The 23292-nt window shown below is 43.8% G+C and overlaps 1 protein-coding gene across 1 annotated transcript in view; it reads right to left on the bottom strand.

Annotated features, from left to right (window-relative positions):
- Positions 1 to 23292, bottom strand: part of ubr1 (ubiquitin protein ligase E3 component n-recognin 1) — a 42359-nt gene that overhangs the window by 12970 nt on the left and 6097 nt on the right. The window contains exons 5-33 of the mRNA XM_036954818.1: positions 10407 to 10534; positions 10170 to 10308; positions 9927 to 9989; positions 9510 to 9741; positions 9317 to 9405; positions 9102 to 9200; positions 8855 to 9012; positions 8650 to 8749; positions 8408 to 8536; positions 8111 to 8291; positions 7606 to 7667; positions 7340 to 7450; positions 7134 to 7199; positions 6925 to 7026; positions 6770 to 6833; positions 6466 to 6590; positions 3520 to 3572; positions 3296 to 3398; positions 3128 to 3176; positions 2853 to 3007; positions 2653 to 2752; positions 2438 to 2541; positions 2243 to 2323; positions 1966 to 2144; positions 1114 to 1316; positions 893 to 986; positions 615 to 767; positions 366 to 466; positions 179 to 275 (exon numbers count right to left, since the gene is read on the bottom strand). Coding sequence (XP_036810713.1) covers positions 179 to 275; positions 366 to 466; positions 615 to 767; positions 893 to 986; positions 1114 to 1316; positions 1966 to 2144; positions 2243 to 2323; positions 2438 to 2541; positions 2653 to 2752; positions 2853 to 3007; positions 3128 to 3176; positions 3296 to 3398; positions 3520 to 3572; positions 6466 to 6590; positions 6770 to 6833; positions 6925 to 7026; positions 7134 to 7199; positions 7340 to 7450; positions 7606 to 7667; positions 8111 to 8291; positions 8408 to 8536; positions 8650 to 8749; positions 8855 to 9012; positions 9102 to 9200; positions 9317 to 9405; positions 9510 to 9741; positions 9927 to 9989; positions 10170 to 10308; positions 10407 to 10534 — 3320 coding nt within the window. The remainder of the gene's footprint in view (positions 1 to 178; positions 276 to 365; positions 467 to 614; positions 768 to 892; positions 987 to 1113; positions 1317 to 1965; positions 2145 to 2242; positions 2324 to 2437; positions 2542 to 2652; positions 2753 to 2852; positions 3008 to 3127; positions 3177 to 3295; positions 3399 to 3519; positions 3573 to 6465; positions 6591 to 6769; positions 6834 to 6924; positions 7027 to 7133; positions 7200 to 7339; positions 7451 to 7605; positions 7668 to 8110; positions 8292 to 8407; positions 8537 to 8649; positions 8750 to 8854; positions 9013 to 9101; positions 9201 to 9316; positions 9406 to 9509; positions 9742 to 9926; positions 9990 to 10169; positions 10309 to 10406; positions 10535 to 23292) is intronic.

The following is a 23292-nucleotide window of genomic DNA, read 5'->3' as shown; positions in this document are numbered from 1 at the left end:
GAAGATCAACAAGTACTGATTACATTACAGAGCGTGTCGTGAGTGGATACATAATATAGTACACTGTCAATAACATGGAAATGATGTCAGTGTGTGTCGTGCACTATAGAAACATTTGAATAAACCATTAAGAGCAGATGGTTGTGTGTGTGTGTGTGTGTGTGTGTGTGTGACTCACGGCTCTTTTACTCCAAAGCTGAGGATGGAGCGGAAGTCTGGCTGGCCTTCCCCGCAGAGGGCAGTGTCTCCGTCACTGATAGTCTCACTGCTGCTTTCTGGACCACAAACACAATGGAGTCACACCTGCAAAAGCCCTGGGCTCTCTCCACGAAGATGACTTTGTGAGATCACACAGCTGTCTTTACCTGGTCCCTGAGTGACAGACTTGAGTCCTTTGATCCTGGCAGAGAGGATCTGGATCCAGCGAGGGAGGGTGAGGAGCTGTCCCACCAGCTCTGCATTCTCACTGCAGACAGGATATAAGGGACAGGTCGGTTACAACTGATATGTTCACTACTGGGCCATAAACCAGAGTTAGTTTTATGGATACTCCAAAAACATATCTAAACTCAGTCATTTAGGAAGTGGCAATAAAGTCTAAAAGGAAGACATACTAGTTGAGTGTGAGTGGTTCCAAGGGGATGAGAGGAACCACAGTGTTGCACAGGGACTTGCAGAGCGGGCACATGTACTCCCCGTTCTCCAGGTCAATGATGAGCTCAGCATGGAGCCGGTTCCGAGTGGTGTTCTGGACTGCCTCAAAGTACCTAGAACACACAGAACAAAAAAATGAGATGTAGGTCTAATCTATCTTTAGGTCTTCAGGCCCAAGATAGTATGTTGGAATCATCATCCCTATGATTCATTGATACACGTGACTGCAGTGACTCACTTCTGCCAGCAGGTGGCGTGCATTACATGGCCACAGCTGCCAGTGTGAGTCCCCACAGCCAGGTCAGGTGGCATGAAGAGGGGGTACATGGTCTCTGTCACACAGAAAAACACATTAACATCTTTAATCATTTCAACAGTAATGCAATAAGAGATCACAGTGGTCAGAGTGTATTGTGTACAACACGAGATCAAATGGAGGAGACTAAAAAGAGAACTAACCATTGTTGGCCAGAGTCTTCCCCCGGCACTGTGTGAGCACGGTGGACCTCTGGACACAGGCGGTCAGCACCATGGCTGGAGAGCGGGCCTGGACCTCTTGCTCCTCCTGACATAGTATGCAGGTCAGCACCTCCCTCTCAGCCGGGGTGGAGCCCCGTTGAGGCCCCACAGCCACGCACAACTCTCCCAGCTCCATGGCACAGCTACAGGACAGGAGGAAGAAACATGACAGCACAATTACTCATTTAAATCAGTTATAGATGTCCTCCTAATCACTAACCTTCATTCAAGCAATCAACCCAATTCAAATTTGAATTCACTCCCCCTCCTGCAGTAAACTTGAGGTACTACTAGGCAAGCTAGAGTATATTATTAAAGAGATTCTCCAGTACTTTTGTATACTTTTCAGCCAGTAGTTCTGAACGTAGCGCTCACGAGCCAAAAGTGGTCACCAAAAACTGTGTACTACGTCACACACGTGCACCATGTCATTGCTTTCTCTCGCTCTGCTGCGTATGCATCTTGCTAGCTGTCACTCAAATTGCTAGGGGCTGAAGGTCATTGGCTAGAACTCAAATTGCTAGGGGGCTGGACCACGTGAGAGAAAATGTAGGGAAAATGGCGCAACACAGCTTTCAGAAAAACTGTAGCTTTCAAACTAGGGATTTCATGGCTAATTGAGGAAAGAAGGTAATTATGCATGTATGAATTACACATGGACACATCCAGCCCAAAGCGAGAGGTTTAAAAAAATACTTTGTAGTCGCCAAAGTTCCGAAGCATGTCTTTAAAGGAAAGGCAACACGCTGTAGTCTCCCTCACGGCCAACAGCTCCCCCTAAATCCTCCTCACCTCTCTCTGGAGGCCACAGGCTCCCCCTGGGAACTCTCTGGCATGTTGTCATACAGCATCTTGTGTGACTCAATGAAGTTCTTCTGCATGGCTGACATTTGGGCCATTATCTTCTGGCGATGGAGCTTGGCTGCCTCCGCCTTCCTCTTCCGCTCGGCTTTGTCTTTGTCAGGGACAATCTGAGTCAAACAATCAGACATAGACAAAGGGTGAGGATTCTTCAATGCAGAAATGTTGCATGACAAAGGTGTAAAAATGACCCATGTTCTGTTTTTACCTCTTCTGGCTTGGTCTGCTCCACACTCATAGAGGCTGCTGGACTGGACTTCTCCCTAAGGCACTTCACCATCTCAAACATCTACCAGAAAGAGAAATATGATCATTTAAACAAAAAGTTGTACTGTAAACTGTCTAAAATCTAATTTGAAAAAAGATGATCAAATCTCTTAACAGGACAATGAAGTTAACCCACCTGCAGTGTCCACTTAATCATATCCTTCTGGGCTTCCAAGGAAGGAAGAGCCGTCATCTTGGACAGGAGGTGGAACACAGATTTACTATGCTCGGAGCCGATCGCTGAGCGAGTAGAGAAACAGAAAATGGCTCAAGAAAAAATGTATATAAACTGTACCCTAAACCAAGAGACACATATTTAAAGACAAAAAGTAGTATCTCTAGGACACTCACTGCGAGCTTTGAGGCTGAAGTCAAAGGTGACCTGCTCCACAGTGCTGGCTCCCAACTGGGCCTTCTCCTCCAACAGACCCTGGCCTATAAGGTGCAGGGACTGTGGGGGGGCACACACAGTTACAATTAATATGGTTCATATAAAAAAGAAAGAGAGAGAGAGCGCGAGAGAGACAGCGAGAAATACATGCGAAAGGTACCCTCTGGATCATGGCCTCTGTCCAGTAGGTGGCCCGGTCCTCCACAGCTCTCTGCAGGACTCGTCTGAGGATGTGGATGAGGATGTCACAACACAGCAGATGCACTATGCTGGAGAAGGCTGGGCAAAAGGGAGGGGGGACAGGGGGACGCAGGGCTGGACATGGACAGAGACAGACAGTGATGAATCATTAGCAAATAGTGAATCACCTACAGGCATTGGCTCATAATAACACTGTTCCTTTGTATGAACGTATGATTATGAGTTCCATCTCACCTTTGTCACTGCCCTCCTGAGTTCTTCTCTTCTTCTGAGCATCTTCTGCCTGGAGCACAGAGTTCAGGGGTCACAAGGTTATGCATAAGCAAATGCCAGCAGCCAAGGGAAAAATGGCTTTGGAAAAACAAATAGAAATGTGTATGTAGCCTCTGTACCAACATCTACCTTGCTATGCTGAGATTTAGAATAGTGAAAAAAGAAGGGATTGAATTCCGGCAGGCACTCCTTTTTCACTTCATACAAGCCGTGTCCAGAAACACCGGGCTTCCTAAATGGGAGGATCAACAGGTCAGTGAAAAAGCTTGTCAAACATTATTCTCTGCTGAAAACATTATTTATTATTTTGATTTGTATTATTATGGTCAAGATGACCTTAGTGTTACACTTACTTGAAGGTGGCAACTTTTGGAATGACAGTTTCCAGGCCAGTTTCATGGCTCTCCTACAAACAAAGACAGTACATTGTTGCAGTATAAAAGGGGTGATGAAGTGGTAACAGCATTAGTGCTGAAGGCCTTCCCAGACTGTACGTCGGATTAAGTCTTTTAGGATTATTACATATGATTCAAAATTCGAAAGGCACCTGCACATCTGAGCCATCTTTGTTGCATGGTAACAATTGAATAACATAAGAAACCTGCACACTGCTCTTATTAGTATCACTGCTCTTTACAAAGCTTTATACGAGCTCTGACGAAGGCCTTCAGGCCGATACGTAAAGCTTTTTAAAGAGCAGTGATACTAGCAAGAGCAGTGGGCCAGTTTCTTCTTTTTTCTCAGGATTATTACGTCACACTGTGCGACGTTACCAAATGATTAATCTTGATATCAGATTGTACCATTTGCTTAAGTGAAGTCGTTACATTCTGCGATAGGCTTGCTAGACTACGTCAGTCGATGTAGGTTACATCAACTTCAGTGATGTATTTGATCTGCGTCTGTGTCAGAACCAGTAGCTCAAGCCACTAGTCACTAGTTTACACAGCCACAAAGTCATAAACCCTGCCTATACAATATACACTGCTCAAAAAAAGTAAGGCGGTCAGCACCATGGCTGGAGAGCGGGCCTGGACCTCTTGCTCCTCCTGACATAGTATGCAGGTCAGCACCTCCTAAAGGGAACACTAAAATAACACATCCTAGATCTGAATAAATGAAATATTCTTAAATAAATACTTTTTTCTTTACATAGTTGAATGTGCTGACAACAAAATCACACAAAAATGATCAACCCATGGAGGTCTGGATTTGGAGTCACACTCAAAATTAAAGTGGAAAACCACACTACAGGCTGATCCAACTTTGATGTAATGTCCTTAAAACAAGTCAAAATGAGGCTCAGTAGTGTGTGTGGCCTCCACGTGCCTGTTTGACCTCCCTACAACGCCTAGGCATGCTCCTGATGAGGTGGCTGATGGTCTCCTGAGTGATCTCCTCCCAGACCTGGACTAAAGCATCCGCCAACTCCTGGACAGTCTGTGGTGCAACGTAGCGTTGGTGGATGGAACGAGACATGAAGGCCCAGATGTGCTCAATTGGATTCAGGTCTGGGGAACGGGCGGGACAGTCCATAGCATCAATGCCTTCCTCTTGCAGGAACTGCTGACACACTCCAGCCACATGAGGTCTAGCATTGTCTTGCATTAGGATGAACCCAGGGCCAACCGCACCAGCATATGGTCTCACAAGGGGTCTGAGGATCTCATCTCGGTACCTAATGGCAGTCAGGCTACCTCTGGCGAGCACATGGAGGGTTGTGCGGCTCCCCAAAGAAATGCCACCCCACACCATGACTGACCCACTGCCAAACCGGTCATGCTGGAGGATGTTGCAGGCAGCAGAACGTTCTCCACGGCGTCTCCAGACTGTCACGTCTGTCACATGTGCTCAGTGTGAACCTGCTTTCATCTGTGAAGAGCACAGGGCGCCAGTGGCGAATTTGCCAATCTTGGTGTTCTCTGCCAAATGCCAAATGCCAAACGTCCTGCACGGTGGTGGGCTGTAAGCACAACCCCACCTGTGGACGTCGGGCCCTCATACCACCCTCATGGAGTCTGTTTCTGACCGTTTGAGCAGACATATGCACATTTGTGGCCTGCTGGAGGTCATTTTGCAGGGCTCTGGCAGTGCTCCTCCTGCTCCTCCTTGCACAAAGGCGGAGGTAGCGGTCCTGCTGCTGGGTTGTTGCCCTCCTACGGCCTCCTCCACTTCTCCTGATGTACTGGCCTGTCTCCTGGTAGAGCCTCCATGCTCTGGACACTACGCTGACAGACACAGCAAACCTTCTTGCCACAGCTCGCATTGATGTGCCATCCTGGATGAGCTGCATTACCTGAGCCACTTGTGTGGGTTGCAGACTCCGTCTCATGCTACCACTAGAGTGAAAGCACCGCCAGCATTCAAAAGTGACCAAAACATCAGCCAGGAAGCATAGGAACTGAGAAGTGGTCTGTGGTCACCACCTGCAGAACCAGTCCTTTATTGGGGGTGTCTTGCTAATTGCCTATAATTTCCACCTGTTGTCTATTCCATTTGCACAACAGCATGTGAAATTTATTGTCAATTAGTGTTGCTTCCTAAGTGGACAGTTTGATTTCACAGAAGTGTGATTGACTGAGCAGTGTATCTTTTAAAGGCAGATTTTAATCCCAATCCTAACCTTAAACCTACTGCTAACATTATGTCTAAACATAACCTTAAATTAAGTCCTCAAGGCTGTATTAACTAGCGGGAACTTCTTATGGGAGAGTGAAATGAGTTCGGAAAAACTGAAAGTATGCATCTTAGAAATAGTTCACATGCAAACCTTGCATGTCCGAACTCATAATAAAACATGCTTCCCAAAGACAACATGGCCGCTGTGGTAGAACGTATACTTTGATTGGCGATTGTGCATTTTTCAAAATTCCATCAGTTAGCTTGACTTCATGTGTCATGTAAAGATTATTAGGGAAATCATTCTTCTTGCAAAGCATGTAAACGTTTAAATTGAGCCATTATATGAATCTGACTATTCAATCGTATTATTCTGTGCATACTCAGTGTCAGCCGTGTTCCTACTGATCAAGTCAACAAGGTCGGCTCGTAACAGCAGCCACAAAACACAATAAAAGCGAAACATTTCTGACATTGACAGAACTTTGTCGGAGACTACGACTCCACGTAGTGGTACTTAATCGGAACCCTAGACCCTGTCACACTGAACGGGCCAAGACGTCCAACAATCGTTTACAACCTAAGAATTTGCCTGGGATGGCAAAATCCTGGTATAAGACGGGTAAAATAGTACAGTCTGTGTGGGCCTTTAAAGGTGTAGTATAGGTCCACATTCTCACGTTCTCTGGCAGGCCCTTGACCAGGCTGCTGTGAGCCATGGGCTGAATACACAGCAGGTGGATCACCTCCCTCATAGTCACATCCTCTTTGGTCACGTGACTGATCCCTGGGACATACCGCTCCCCTAGGACACAGGGGGCATGACATACAGAATGAGACACCCCTCAACATAATCAATAACTGCTATATCATCTAGCCAACGAGATGTCACTATACACAGTCAACTTACTAACTACATATTAGGATTTCACCAGACATTTACTTAAGTAGATATGTTATTTAGAAAGCAGCTTAGGGACATACCAACAATGATGATGAGGAGGTAGAGCATCTCTTCTGTTAACCGGTTCCACTGTTTCAGCAGTTCCTGAACAGGACCATTGGTATTTTATTAATTTACCATTTTTCCGAAATGCAATAATTATTTATTTGAACCAATAGTCAATGGTCTCTCTTACTTGGTCTTTGCTTGCGAGGCTTCCATTGAACACATCAAATAGCTCAAATCTCTGCAAGATCAGCATGATGAAGTGGTTGGGGTCCATTTTGGAAGCAGCAATCTGTAAAAAGTTGAGAGGAGACTTCCGATTATGTAGTGGTAGTCAGGAGACTCCATAGAATAAAAAGGGAGGGGAGTGCAGAACAATGTTGCTGTTGAAACACTAACCTGTAGCATGATGACATCCTTGTCATACATCTCATCCCTGCATTTTACATCATGGTAATAATACACCTGGAAATTACAAATAATCTTACATTGAAACACTGACATTTAAGCAATCATAAAATGTGAAATAAAAACTTTGAAAAGTTCCAGTTTTAGCAACAGTTGACACCATCAGCCCATCCAAGCCATCACATCCCGCCTTTCACCTGGCTGACAAGCGAGAGGCCGTTCCTGCGCCACATCTCAGCTGAGACTTGGGCAGCCAGCACCACACAGCGCAGAGGATGCTCTGCAAACCAGGTGAAGTCACAGCTCTCCTGTAACACATAGACATCTCTGTCATTTAGCAACAGCAGTGGGAAGAAGATAGTCTGCAGATACAACGCTGATTCTTATTGACTACCGACAGATGAAACACAAGAAAACCGATGGAAAGATTTAAAGTGAGTTTTCACTCGTCACAGATACTTACTGGATCCATGAATTCGTGGAGGCGTCTGACTGCCCCTGTATAACACAGCTGTACATACAGGCCTGGGGATCATAAGGAACTGGCATTAGAGGTTCCGTAAAACTAAAGATACACCAAAGAACATTATTGTGAAGGTGGAATGACAGCATAACCAATAGGGCTGGGATGATACCAGTATCGCAATAACTTATATAGGACATTGTTTTACTTCTTTAGGAAAACAGCCCTAATGTTGGAAACAAACATTATGCTGTCATCCAGAGTCACATGTATTTATTTTCCAAGCTATAGTACACAATATTTTACATACAGCAGGTTTTTAAAGGACCAACGAGTTTGGTCTGCTTTGTGTTTTCATTTTTCCATGGAAAACCAATAGGCATGCTGTATGATCTTCATTTCCATAACGCCATCTTCATTTACACAACCCCAACTACTGTCCCAACACAGAGCAATTTTCCAAGGCCCATAGGGGCAGACAGATGGACAGTATGGTTCTCCTCACCAGCGAGCGCCCTGGAGATGGGCAGGTGTATGCTGACAGGCTCCTGGGACACCTTGTACGGGCTGACATGGAGGATGTGTTTACACATGTAGTAGTCTGTGGCCTCGCTTTGAAAGGGTTGGTTATTGCAGCGCATCAGCGCCCTGTGGCACTCCCTGAAGGACAGGAGGAGAACAGTCTCCTGGGGGAGGGGCATGCGCAGAGATGCCAGTCAAGTACACAGGAACATACACTTTTCCATATTTATCAGAGATTTAGGGATTTGGGGATTTTAAAAAGCATTGCGTGAGGACTTACATCAGATGAACACCAGTCCTGGAACATGACGAGGATGTGTCGTAGCTGTCTCTGGATAGAAAACCCAGCCTCCCATTCAGGCTCGACCTCGATGTGCTGACCAAACTGCCGCTTCACCTCCTCCATACCCTACCAAGAGAACAACCATCTGATGTATTTCATGATGGAGGCAAAGGCTGCAAGTCAATACAAAAGCCCTACCGCCCGACAGTTACTCCAGAGTGTAAAGCGACCGAGTGTACCTGCATGCAGTGGAGGAGCCCCAAGAAGACCCTGAACCCCTCCAGGAACTGGGTCCTCAGCTCCTCAGTCCACAAAGAGGGCTTGCTGATCAGAATGTACCTGTGGAGTAGAACACTTTCATATTACGGATAAGCATCAGGCAGCTATAGCAAGAGACATATTCCTTAATGTCAGAGATTAAGCTGACTAGTATGTCACACCCACCTGAGGTCGTGGAAGATCACCTGGATCCGGAAGAACTTGTCTGAGTTGTACCCCTGGAAGTGGAAGCGATGGTTGGCATCCAGGTGCTCCGACAGCAGCTCCATGACGGTGTCAACGATCACCTTGATCACATTCCCTTCCTCAATCAGCTGCCTGGCCTGAACAGAGAGAGAGAAGGATACAGTGGTATGTGAGCTAAGCCTGGCAAATGTTTACTTTATATTACATGGATGGCCATCGCTCTCACCAGAGTGGGTACGGTGAAGATCTGCACAGATAGAGCTGTAATGGATATGCTCCTCTCATGGTCATCAAGTGTGTAGTCCTTCTGCAGTTGTTTGTAATGCTGAAAGACAGTGAGGGCAAAAGGGTGGGACGTACAGTATAGGTTAGCCACAAAATTGTAATGTAAAGGTTGCATTTATTTGAAACATATCAGTGTCCTACTGACTTCTGACATACCTTGGTGAACTCAATGGCAAAGCGCCTCTTGTACTCAGTCTCCATCAGCAGGCTACAGAAGATCAACTCATGAATGAACTTGCGGGCTCCTGGTGGAAAGAAGAGAAGGGGCTTGAATGTGATGGACTGGAGGCAAAACAGAGGTGCATCTTAATGTAGAGAAAGAATGAAGTATGGATCAAGGTCTTCTTGCCTTTGTATAGCCTGGAGTCGTGCAGCATGAGTCGGCTGATGAGGCTGGGCTGGTCACCCTCTGAGCTGGGCTCCAGAGCCACCTGGCAGAACACCTGCCTGAACCCCACTGAGTAGCCGATGATCTGCTGAAACCAGGTGCCCAGTCGCATGGCAAAGCTCTGGTGGGCCATGACTGCAGAGTGGAGGATCTCCACACGCAGGGGCTGCAGGGAGATGTGCTCCGAGTGGGACTAAAAGCACAACACAGAAGACAGCATGGGTTAGAGGTCAGTGGCTGCAGGGAGATGTAGTCCAACGTAGGACTACAACAACACAGCATTTAGCAGGGGTAAGATGTCTGACTCAGAACACTGAAGGTGATTAAGTTCTATGGCAAAATTTGCCTTTTGCAGTTTTATAAAAGGCTATGATTTACCCTGATGAGGTCCTTAGCTTGTTGGCAAGACCGGAGCTTCCCTCGCTTCACTGCCCGGCGACCCTGCATTCAAAACAGAATGATCAATTTCAAGTGCATAGCTATAATAACAACGAGAGTTCAACATCGCAGCAGAAGACATTCGTTTTCCGTTTTTCCCCCCTTTATTGACATATCTAGATGCTTTAAAAGAAAGAAAGTAATGAAGAATGCCAGATGGCAGAGAACGCCTGCAGACAGTACCTCTTTGTCGATGAGGGCTGTGTGAGTATGTGCCTCACTGTGGTCACACTGAACAGAGCGCTGCAGGGTGTAGATCACATGATCATATGAGTGGTGCTCATCGTTGTACAGTACACAGTAGTATGTGTCCTCCTTCACCCTGTGACAAATCACATTGAATGTCATTCTGGATTTAAAACTACTGGTGTAATGTGGATAAGTTTAGTGCTATGGTTATCATTAGAAATAGGCTAGTACCTGGGCTGCAGTTCTGCTGCTAGCTCATAGCTCTCCTCCCACACCAGCAGATCTGTAGCGTAGCGCAGGAGAACCTGGAAGAGCTTCTGGGCACGCTCACGTAAACCAGGCTCTAACACACACTCATCCTACAGAGACAAAAAGTATCAGTCACACACATTTTTACATTTGAGTCATTTTGCAGACGCTCTTAACCCGAGTGACTTACAGCAGCAATCAGGGTTATGTGCCTTGATCAAGGGAACAGACAGATTTTTCACCTAGTCGGCTCGGGGATTCAAACCAGCAAGCTTTCAGTTACTGGCCCAACGCCCTTACCTGCTAGGCAGGCTGCCGCCCTATGGTATGGTGCCATCTGATACACACAATCATGTCTTGCACATGTAAGGGCACTATAAAATATGTTTAAATGTTCTCCATTTTGTTTTCTTAGGTTTCATATTTCATTTCGTTTAGATTTTTACTCACAAAATCACAGTTTTTAAATAGAAAAACAACACAATTGGATGTTCTAAGTCCACAACCATGCTTAAACTACATCAGGAGACAACATTTGGAGGTCTGGCAAAAATCTAAGAAATGTTGGGTGTACATACCCTTTAATTGAAGTGCACACCAGCAAGAGACTTGCTTGGTTATCGGACTTGCTTGGTTATCGGTTTGCTAAACAAATCCCCACTGGATTGAAGCAAATAATCATGATACACGATATGACCAAAAGTATGCTTTCCACTAGATGTTGGAACATTGCTGCAGGGACTTGCTTCCATTCAGCCACAAGAGCATTAGTGAGGTCGGACACCAATGTCGGGCGATTAGGCCTGGCTTGCAGTCAGCGTTCCAATTCATCCCAAAGGTGTTCGGTGGAGCTGAGGTCATGAAATTACTTGTTGAAAGGTGCCATGTTGAAAGTCACTGAGCTGTTCAGTACAGGCCATTCTACTGCCAATGTTTGTCTATGGAAAATGAATGGCTGTGTGCTCGATTTTATACACCCGTCAGCAACGGGTGTGGATGAAATAGCCGAATCCACTAATTTGAAGGGGTGTCCACATACTTTGTATATATAGTGGATATTATTATTACGTTAGGTAGGCATAGACTACTTTGTAGTTAACATTTAATTGAGAAGGTTTTTGGGATAACTTTTCCCTCTACCAGAAGACGGTTGTCATTAACATCATCACTAACGGTGACACAAAGTGGAGAGACGAAGCCTTGTGAGGTATTGGCCGGTCACATGCATGAACCAAACGTTGATTAATTATACATATTATTTAATTATGTAAATCATGCAAATATAACTTGTCTGTCTTGGTGCATTACATTTGTTGGAACCTCTCCAGCTTGTCAATAATAAAAAATTATTAATTTAATATTGACTTCATGTGTCCCTGGTGGTAATTTCCATGACAATATGAATCACGTGTGCATTTGATTTTGTTCATGTCTTATCATAATCTTGGGCAAATGAAATAATTTACTATTAAATTCTATATATTTAGTTGATTTCCTACTAAGTTCAATGTATTTATTTATATTGTTGAACGTTGTTATAATGTCTGGATTCTGTGATTCCGTCCACATCGCAGACTTTATAGGGCCCTACACATGCATAATTAAGACAGTTCAGACATATACAAATGTATACACTAACTAATCCAACAAAAGTTATTTAGAAAATTCAAATGAGACAGAGCTCATTGTTTTTCTTCACATAATCTCTTTATTTTCTTTTTTTGGTGGATCAGCTTAATATTCCCATATCTTTTTTTGGTAAATATATATATATCCATATAACATATGCATACATATACACATATACTTTTTTTTATAGAATATACCTTTATTATTCTCCGCAAACCCTACCACCCTTCTCCCAATTGGAGTAAACTAATAAACAACAACACTTAGGCTTCTACCTTCAGTTTATACATCTTATACACATCTTACAATCTATTTTACAATAGTTATATTTAGTTTGTTTTTAGTCCTTCCTCTATTTCTGATGCCCATCCAGTTTTATTTCTATTTGTAACTGCGCTATTTCGCAACATTTCTGAACCTATATACATTTTACAGACCCTGTATGTTTTACATTGGTTATCTTGTTATTAGTCCCACCCTTCAGCTCCATTCAACCCCTCCCATCTAGGGCTTAACAGCATCCATTTTGGATTTTTATTTGCCATATATTTTTCAACTGTGCTGTGATGCTTCACAAAAGCACTGAACCTTTCTATTCTCCTAACTTCTACAGATTGTAAATTAAAAATAAACATTTTTGCTAAAATAATTATTAAATTATTGATTGACTATGGCTTTTCAAATCACCCAGTATTGCTGTCTGTGGCATTAGTTCTAGGCAAATGTTGCAATTTTTTAGCCATTCCTGGACCTGTGACCAAAAATGAGCTACATATGGACAATACCAAAATAAATGATCTAGTGACTCCGCCTCCTCACAGCAAAATCTGCAGACCTGGGAAGATTATATCCCCCATATATATATAACATTCTATTGGTTGCAAGAATTTTGTATAGTAATTGAAATTGAAAAATTTGAAGTTTTGAATCCGGCGTTGTTTTGCGTATCAATTAATAAACCATGTACCCATTCCATGGCACATCGAAAACCTATTATTTCACCATTTATATGGCACAGCTGTCCATTTTTTGGTCCTTAAATGAAATTGGTATATGTTTTTATTTATCACACTTTTCTTTAACCATTTATGTTCTTTAATGCAGGGCCGACGTAGAAGTTCCTTACTTTTTTCCCCCTTCTACTTGCCTCTTCCATTTTTGTGGTAATGCTGCTATTAGTAGGTTGTAATTTGGGTAGAGCAGACATTTACATATGTCTGTGTTAGCTGCATGCATGACATAACTCCACCAGTCCTATTTATGATATCATTCACTAAAATTATACCTTTTTTAAATATTTACATTTCTTTAAAAATATATGTTTTTTTCCATCAATTAGTATATTTGAGTTTAACCACAATATTTGTTGTATTAGTCTTTTCAGGTGGATTAAACTGAAATTGCAAACAACTTTCTAAGGCTTGTTTAAAAAAAAATATAATATTTGGGAGATTATTTCCTTTTCAAACAACCGAAAGTGAGCAGTTGTAATCTGAATAGAGAGGAAAAGGCCATTCTTGAATGAGACATTCCTACCAATGACTGATTTCTTTACTGATTTCTTTAGTGAGAGGTCTAATGCTTTAATATTTAATCATTTTTGCACTCCAAATTCACATTTGTTATATAAATAGGCCCTTTAAATTTTGTCTGGCTTGCCATTCCAAATAAAATTGAATATTTTTTGTTCACATAATTTAAAAAAGGCAGGTCATTAGGTATAGGCAAAACCATAAGCAAATAGGCAAACTGTGATATGACTAAATAGTTAATCAGGGTGATTTTTTTTCCCACAAATAGACAGGTATTTTCCTTTCCATGGTAGCAAGATCTTATCTATTTTATAAAAATGTATTGTAGAGAGCTCATTTCTTTCTTTTGGGATTTGTATACCGAGTTTGTCCACATCTCCATCAGACCATTTAATTGGTAAACTACACGGTAATGTAAAATTTGCATTTTTTTGTGATCCAAAATGTAATATCTTATCATAATTTGGTTTTAATCCAGAGAGGATAGCAAAAGTATCTAGATCCTCTATGAGGATGTGGAGAGATTCTAATTGTGGTTTTAAAAGAAAACATGAATCATCAGCATACAATGACACCTCAGTTTTTAAGCCACAGATTTATAATCCCTTAATATTATTGTTGGATCTAATTTTAACAGCTAACATTTCGATGGCAATAATAAATAGATATGCCGATAGTGGACAACCTTGTTTTACTCTAGATAGTTTAAAACTTACTGAGATGTAGACATTATTTAATATTTTACACCTAGGGTTACTATACATAACTTTAACCCATTTTATAAGAGATTCCCCAAAATTGAAATATTCTAAGCATTTATATACAAACTCCATTCGTACTTTATCAAAAGCCTTTTCAAAATCAGCTATGAAAACCAGGCCTGGAGTCCCCGATATTTCATAGTATTCTATTGTTTCCAGTACTTGTCTTATATTATCTCCAATGTATCGTCCATGTAAAAAACCTGTCTGATTTGGATGAATAATATCTGACAATCCTTTTTTAATTCTATGCGCCAAGCATCGTGCTAGGATTATTGAATCACAACACTGAAGTGTAAGAGGCCTCCAATTTTTAAATGGACTGGATCCTTATATGTCCTAGCTGTGTCTGAATCCTGGCTTAGGAAGACCACCAAAAACCCTGAAATTTCCAACAAGATAGAACTACTACAGAGATAGCCTTCAGAGCTCTGTCTTACTATCCAGGTCTGTGCCCAAACAATCTGAGCTCCTACTTTTAAAAATCCACCTTTCCAGAAACAAGTCTCTCACCGTTGCCGCTTGCTATAGACCACCTTTTGCCCCCAGCTGTGCCCTGGACACCATATGTGAATTGATTGTCCCCCATCTTACTTCAGAGCTCGTGCTGTTAGGTGACCTAAACTGGGACATGCTTAACACCAAGGCCATCCTACAATCTGAGCTTGATGTCCCCAATCTCACACATATTACCAATGAACCTACCAGGTACAACCCCAAATCCGTAAACACGGGCACCCTCGTAGATATCATCCTAAACAACTGGCCCTCCAAATAGACCTCTGCTGTCTTCAACAAGGATCTCAGCGATCACTGCCTCATTGGCTGCATCCGTAACGGGTCTGCGGTCAAACAACCACCCCTCATCACTGTCAAACACTCCCTAAAACACTTCAGCGAGCAGGCCTTTCTAATCTACCTGGCCTGGGTATCCTGGAAGGACACTGACCTCATTCCGTCAGCAGAGGATGCCTGGTAATTCTTTAAAAGTGCTTTCCTCACAAACTTAAATAAGCATGCCCTTTTCAATGTAGAACCAGGAACAGATATAGGCCCTGGTTCACTCCAGACCTGACTGCCCTTGACCAGCACAAAAACATCCTGTGGCGTACTGCATTAGTACTGCAACCTGCCTCACCCAATGTGATACGGAATCGCTATTATTTTTAATTTTTAGTACACACTCAAGAACCCCCAGAAGCTAACCAGCTAACTAGCTACAAGCTATTTAGTCATTGTTAGTTTTTTTTAACCTGGATAACACTCGCCAGTCCAGCTTCCCTGCCCCATCCACCGCTGCCCCCTGGACACTGATCTCTTGGCTACATAGCTGATGCACGCTGGACTGTCCATTAATCACGGTACTCCATTCTGCTTGTTTGTTTTATCTGTTGGCCCCGTTGCCTAGTCAACGCCATTTTACCTGCTGTTGTTGTGCTAGCTGATTAGCTGTTGTCTCACCTACTGTTTTAGCTAGCTTTCCCAACTCAACACCTGTGATTACTGTATGCCTCGCTGTATGTCTCTCTCAAGTGTCAATATGCCTTGTATACTGTTGTTCAGGTTAGTTATCATTGTTTTAGTTCACAATGGAGCCCCTAGTTCCACTCTTCATACCCCTGATAACTCCTTTGTCCCACCTCCCACACATGCGGTGACCTCACCCATTACAACCAGCATGTCCAGAGATACCTCTCTCATCATCACCCAGTGCCTGGGCTTACCTCCGCTGTACCCGCACCCCACCATACCCCTGTCTGCGCATTATGCCCTGAATATATTCTACCATGCCCAGAAACCTGCTCCTCTTATTCTGTCCCCAACGCTCTAGGCGACCAGTTTTGATAGCCTTTAGCCGCACTCTCATACTACTCCTTCTCTGTTCCGCGGGTGATGTGGAGGTAAACCCAGGCCCTGCATGTCCCCAGGCACCCTCATTTCATGACTTCTGTGATCGAAAAAGCCTTGGTTTCATGCATGTCAACATCAGAAGCCTCCTCCCTAAGTTTGTTTTACTCACTGCTTTAGCACACTCTGCTAACCCTGATGTCTTTGCTGTGTCTGAATCCTGGCTCAGGAAGGCCACCAAAAATTCAGAGATTTCCATACCCAACTATAACATCTTCCGTCAAGATAGAACTGCCAAAGGGGGAGGAGTTGCAGTCTACTGCAGAGATAGCCTGCAAAGTAATGTCATACTTTCCAGGTCCATACCCAAACAGTTCGAACTACTAATTTTGAAAATTACTCTCTCCAGAAATAAGTCTCTCACTGTTGCCGCCTGCTACCGACCTCCCTCAGCTCCCAGCTGTGCCCTGGACACCATTTGTGAATTGATCGCCCCCCATCTAGCTTCAGAGTTTGTTCTGTTAGGTGACCTAAACTGGGATATGCTTAACACCCCGGCAGTCCTACAATCTAAGCTAGATGCCCTCAATCTCACACAAATCATCAAGGAACCCACCAGGTACAACCCTAACTCTGTAAACAAGGGCACCCTCATAGACGTCATCCTGACCAACTGGCCCTCCAAATACACCTCCGCTGTCTTCAACCAGGATCTCAGCGATCACTGCCTCATTGCCTGTATCCGCTACGGAGCCGCAGTCAAACGACCACCCCTCATCACTGTCAAACGCTCCCTAAAACACTTCTGTGAGCAGGCCTTTCTAATCGACCTGGCCCGGGTATCCTGGAAGGACATTGACCTCATCCCGTCAGTTGAGGATGCCTGGTCATTCTTTAAAAGTAACTTCCTCACCATTTTAGATAAGCATGCTCCGTTCAAAAAATGCAGAACTAAGAACAGATACAGCCCTTGGTTCACCCCAGACCTGACTGCCCTCGACCAGCACAAAAACATCCTGTGGCAGACTGCAATAGCATCGAATAGTCCCCGTGATATGCAACTGTTCAGGGAAGTCCGGAACCAATACACGCAGTCAGTCAGGAAAGCTAAGGCCAGCTTCTTCAGGCAGAAGTTTGCATCCTGTAGCTCCAACTCCAAAAAGTTCTGGGACACTGTGAAGTCAATGGAGAACAAGAGCACCTCCTCCCAGCTGCCCACTGCACTGAGGCCAGGTAACACGGTCACCACCGATAAATCCATGATTATCGAAAACTTCAATAAGCATTTCTCAACGGCTGGCCATGCCTTCCGCCTGGCTACTTCAACCTCGGCCAACAGCCCCGCCCCCCCCCCCCCCCCCGCTGCTCCTCGCCCAAGCCTCTCCAGGTTCTCCTTTACCCAAATCCAGATAGCAGATGTTCTGAAAGAGCTGCAAAACCTGGACCCGTACAAATCAGCTGGGCTTGACAATCTGGACCCTCTATTTCTGAAACTATCCGCCACCATTGTCGCAACCCCTATTACCAGCCTGTTCAACCTCTCTTTCATATCGTCTGAGATCCCCAAGGATTGGAAAGCTGCCGCAGTCATCCCCCTCTTCAAAGGGGGAGACACCCTGGACCCAAACTGTTACAGACCTATATCCATCCTGCCCTGCCTATCTAAGGTCTTCGAAAGCCAAGTCAACAAACAGGTCACTGACCATCTTGAATCCCACTGTACCTTCTCCGCTGTGCAATCTGGTTTCCGAGCCGGTCACGGGTGCACCTCAGCCACACTCAAAGTACTAAACGATATCATAACCGCCATCGATAAAAGACAGTACTGTGCAGCCGTCTTCATCGACCTTGCCAAGGCTTTCGACTCTGTCAATCACCATATTCTTATCGGCAGACTCAGTAGCCTCGGTTTTTCGGATGACTGCCTTGCCTGGTTCACCAATTACTTTGCAGACAGAGTTCAGTGTGTCAAATCGGAGGGCATGCTGTCCGGTCCTCTGGCAGTCTCTATGGGGGTGCCACAGGGTTCAATTCTCGGGCCGACTCTTTTCTCTGTATACATCAATGATGTTGCTCTTGCTGCGGGCGATTCCCTGATCCACCTCTACGCAGACGACACCATTCTATATACTTTCGGCCCGTCATTGGACACTGTGCTATCTAACCTCCAAACAAGCTTCAATGCCATACAACACTCCTTCCGTGGCCTCCGACTGCTCTTAAACGCTAGTAAAACCAAATGCATGCATTTCAACCGATCGCTGCCTGCACCCGCATGCCCGCCTAGCATCACCACCCTGGATGGTTCCGACCTAGAATATGTGGACATCTATAAGTACCTAGGTGTCTGGCTAGACTGCAAACTCTCCTTCCAGACTCATATCAAACATCTCCAATCGAAAATCAAATCAAGAGTCGGCTTTCTATTCCGCAACAAAGCCTCCTTCACTCACGCCGCCAAGCTTACCCTAGTAAAACTGACTATCCTACCGATCCTCGACTTCGGCGATGTCATCTACAAAATGGCCTCCAACACTCTACTCAGCAAACTGGATGCAGTCTATCACAGTGCCATCCGTTTTGTCACTAAAGCACCTTATACCACCCACCACTGCGACTTGTATGCTCTAGTCGGCTGGCCCTCGCTACATATTCGTCGCCAGACCCACTGGCTCCAGGTCATCTACAAGTCCATGCTAGGTAAAGCTCCGCCTTATCTCAGCTCACTGGTCACGATGGCAACACCCATCCGTAGCACGCGCTCCAGCAGGTGTATCTCACTGATCATCCCTAAAGCCAACACCTCATTTGGCCGCCTTTCGTTCCAGTACTCTGCTGCCTGTGACTGGAACGAATTGCAAAAATCGCTGAAGTTGGAGACTTTTATCTCCCTCACCAACTTCAAACATCAGCTATCTGAGCAGCTAACCGATCGCTGCAGCTGTACATAGTCTATTGGTAAATAGCCCACCCTTTTTCACCTACCTCATCCCCATACTGTTTTTATTTATTTATTTACTTTTCTGCTCTTTTGCACACCAATATCTCTACCTGTACATGACCATCTGATCATTTATCACTCCAGTGTTAATCTGCAAAATTGTAATTATTCGCCTACCTCATGCCTTTTGCACACATTGTATATAGACTCCCCCTTTGTTTTCTACTGTGTTATTGACTTGTTAATTGTTTACTCCATGTGTAACTCTGTGTTGTCTGCTCATACTGCTATGCTTTATCTTGGCCAGGTCGCAGTTGCAAATGAGAACTTGTTCTCAACTAGCCTACCTGGTTAAATAAAGGTGAAATAAAAATAAAAAAATAAAATTAGCATCGAACAGCCCCCGCGATATGCAACTTTTCAGGGAAGTTAGGAACCAATATACACAGGCAGTTAGGAAAGCAAAGGCTAGCTTTTTCAAACAGAAATTTGCATCCTGTAGCACAAACTCCAAAACTTTTGAGACACTAAAGTCCATGGAGAATAAGAGCACCTCCTCCCAGCTGCCCACTGCACTGAGGCTAGGAAACACTGTCACCACTGATAAATCCACGATAATTGAGAATTTCAATAAGCATTTTTCTATAGCTGGCCATGCTTTCCACCTGGCTAACCCTACCTCAGTCAACAGTCCTGCACCCCCCACAGCAACTTGTCCAAGTCTCCCCTATTTCTCCTTCACTCAAATCCAGATAGCTGATGTTCTGAAAGAGCTGCAAAATCAGGAACCCTACAAATCAGCCAGGCTAGATAATCTGGACCCTCTCTTTCTAAAATTATCCGCTGAAATTGTTGCAACCCCTATTACTAGCCTGTTCAACCTCTCTTTCGTATCGTCTGAGATCCCCAAAGATTGGAAAGCTGCCGCGGTCATCCCCCTATTCAAAGGGGGAGACACTCTAGACCCAAACTGCTACAGACCTATATCTATCCTACCCTAAGGTCTTCGAATGCCAAGTTAACAAACAGATCACCGACCATTTCGAATCCCACCGTACCTTCTCCGCTATGCAATCTGGTTTCCGAGTTGGTCATGGGTGCACCTCTGCCATGCTCAAGGTCCTAAACGATATCACAACCCCCATTGATAAGAGACAATACTGTGCCGCTGTATTCATCGACCTGGCCAAGGCTTTCGACTCTGTCAATCACCACATTCTAAGCGGCAAACTCAACAGCCTTGGTTTCCCAAATGAATGCCTCGCCTGGTTCACAAACTACTTCTCAGACAGAGTTCAGTGTGTCAAATCGGAGGGCCTGTTGTCCGTACCTCTGGCAGTCTCTATGGATGTGCCACAGTGTTCAATTCTTGGGCCGATTTTCTCTGTAAACATCAATGATGTAGGCAATTTATGCAAAGGATTTTACCTCTCACCAGTCTCACCATTATCAAAATTACAATATTGCAAGCAATTATTATATTAGCAAACAATTATTGTGAATCATCCTATATTGTCCCTAACATCTTTTACTCCTTCGCAACAATTGTGGGATACGCACATACACACTCAAACCTTTCCCCCACATAACCATAGGGTCACATTCTCAACAATTGCACCATCCCAGAGCCCAACTCAAGAAAGGTCTTGATTTACAACTGCATATACAGTTGCAGCTGTATGAGAAGGCCTGCAAGACTGTGCAAAACAAAAATGGGCAGAAATGGGGAGATTAACCATTGTCATGTCCAGGATGATGGGAGGTCAAATGTACCCCTTTTCCCTGAAAGACCCACACTTTCCCACATATTGACCATTTTCCCAAGTATCTCCATGCAGTCAGACTTTTGATTTTGTGCCACCAGGGCCAAAATAATATACCCCTCTCTGAATGTCCGAATGTGACCCCCTCCCATGGGTTACTGCAGCTAGTTAAAGCCAGCACTGCCATTGCCTGGGTGGGGGCACCCCACCGGAATCCCCACTGGCTAGGTACAAGGTCGTCAAGGTTCTCATAAGCAGCTTTGAGAATGTCCTTAGAATTCTCTCCCTTTAGGGGGCTCGGGCTTTGCAGGACCAACCCTGCCTCGCATGCTTTTGTGTTCCAATTAGTTATATTTGAAGAAATATAAAAAAAAAAGCTACATTTGTTTTTGTATTATTACAATCCATAACCAGGCTAGAATTGTGTTTCATTAATTTCCTTGTCTATAAGAACTTTGTATTTTTTTTTAAATAGACATGGAGTCGTCTTTGTGTCTCTGAACAACTGATTATCAATATATAGTTTATCGATGACGAGAGCTACTCGTTTCCCTTTTAATCTATTTTCCTTGAAAATTGGATACGCCATTCTGCAATTTCCTTCGGGAACTGGTCATTCATGCCAATTTTGGTCCCAGCAAGTCTTTTAACCATTATTTTATCTCTAAAAGATGCAAATTTGGCAACGATTGGGCGTTCATACCTCTGCCCTCTCTGTCCGAAGCGGTGTACACATTCGAGTTAAATTTTGTCGATAGCTTCATTTGGAATCTGAAGCTCTTTAAGGAGGAACTCTAACTACAGACTCAGGAACTTCTCATTTTCTCTCTTGGATATGTGTAAGTACGAGATTCTCTCTCATGGATCTAGTCTGTAGGTCAAGTAAGGCTTCTCTCAGAATGGTGTTCTCCTTTTTAAGTTCATTCACTTCGATTTCAATCTTATTGACTGTCCCTTTTAGTTTGTTTTTATCTTTCTCCAATGTCGCAGCTTTTTCATCACTCATCTCGAGGCTTGACTTCAACTCTTTTATATCCTTATTGACTAATTCAAGTATACCCAGTTTGTAATTTATTGATTTAAACAAATCGGTTTCGACCTTTACCATTCCCGGGGGTGAAAATATTAAATTGTCTGTGTCTGTAGAAGGGTCATATTTTCATTTTGAAATAGTTTCCCCTATCTTACTCTCCATCATGTTTAGGTGTTGCTTGTTTTCATAATATTTGTCGATAAATTTCTCTAGTCTTAAGATTTGTTTCGTTATCCAGATTGAAGTTTATCACCCTCCAAATTGTGTAGTGCTAATATTTAATCTAACTTACCGATATTGAATATTACGTTTTCATCTTGAGGTGCTCTACATAACTATGTTCAGTCTGCCATCTTCAGTCCGCCACTACCTACAACTCTGGTTGGACGTACTGCCAAATTGACTAATCTCTTAACAAAAGAGGAAGACAAGACTAACATCTAAACTGTACACTACATAATATGGCATAGACTAGGTTTGGACGATATACCGTTTCGAAATAGAGACGTTAGGGCTGCACGATTTAATCAAATTCAGATCAAAAATGCGATACCCATATCACAAGAGACTGCGATTATCTCCTTTCTTTGATATTACGTTAATACAAAAAAAACTAAAACTATGGTACCTCCTCCAAATGCGCTAGCTTCATTCAATCTCTACGTGCACAGAGGATGCTGACCAATAACAAGCGGGCTCTCTTACTCTGCATGGCATGCACACACTTGCCAATCACAAGCTTCCCCGCCTTGAACACGCAGTTAGATGCTGGAAAGGGCTTCACATTGTGTCGGAAACATGAGTGCTGCTAGTGCCAACGAGACCACCGATTTGGTGACAAAGCATCTTCAGTGGTATGGCAGCATTTCAGCTACAAGCAAACCGATGTCAACCAAATACAAGTGTTGTGGTGACAACACCACACATTTATTCAATAATTTGAAGAACCATTCCCTACTTTATGACAATTGCATGGTGACATGTTTTTTTTAATTTTTAATTATTAACTGACAGCAGAAAAGCATCTCAGCCACCAATGTTAAGCAGGCATTGACTGCTGATGCATTTTTAAGTTTTACCACCCTACAGAAAAACATCCCACCTACACATAGAAATCACAGAAGATATCACCTATCACAAACAAGGATATGATTCCTATTTATATAGTCAGGAAAGACGGCTTCAAGAACATTATAAACATTGCTCATTTGGCTTGTCAACTAAAACCCTCAAACTTTTACAGATGCACAATTGAGAGCATTCTGTCGGGCTGTATCACTGCCTGGTACGGCAACTGCACCGCCCACAACCGCAGGGTTCTCCAGAGGGTGGTGTGGTCTGCACAACGCATCACCGGGGGC

Source organism: Oncorhynchus mykiss, chromosome 19 (genome assembly GCF_013265735.2).
Source record: "Oncorhynchus mykiss isolate Arlee chromosome 19, USDA_OmykA_1.1, whole genome shotgun sequence".
Taxonomy (NCBI): Eukaryota; Metazoa; Chordata; class Actinopteri; order Salmoniformes; family Salmonidae; genus Oncorhynchus; species Oncorhynchus mykiss.
This window is presented reverse-complemented; position numbering and strand designations above follow the sequence as displayed.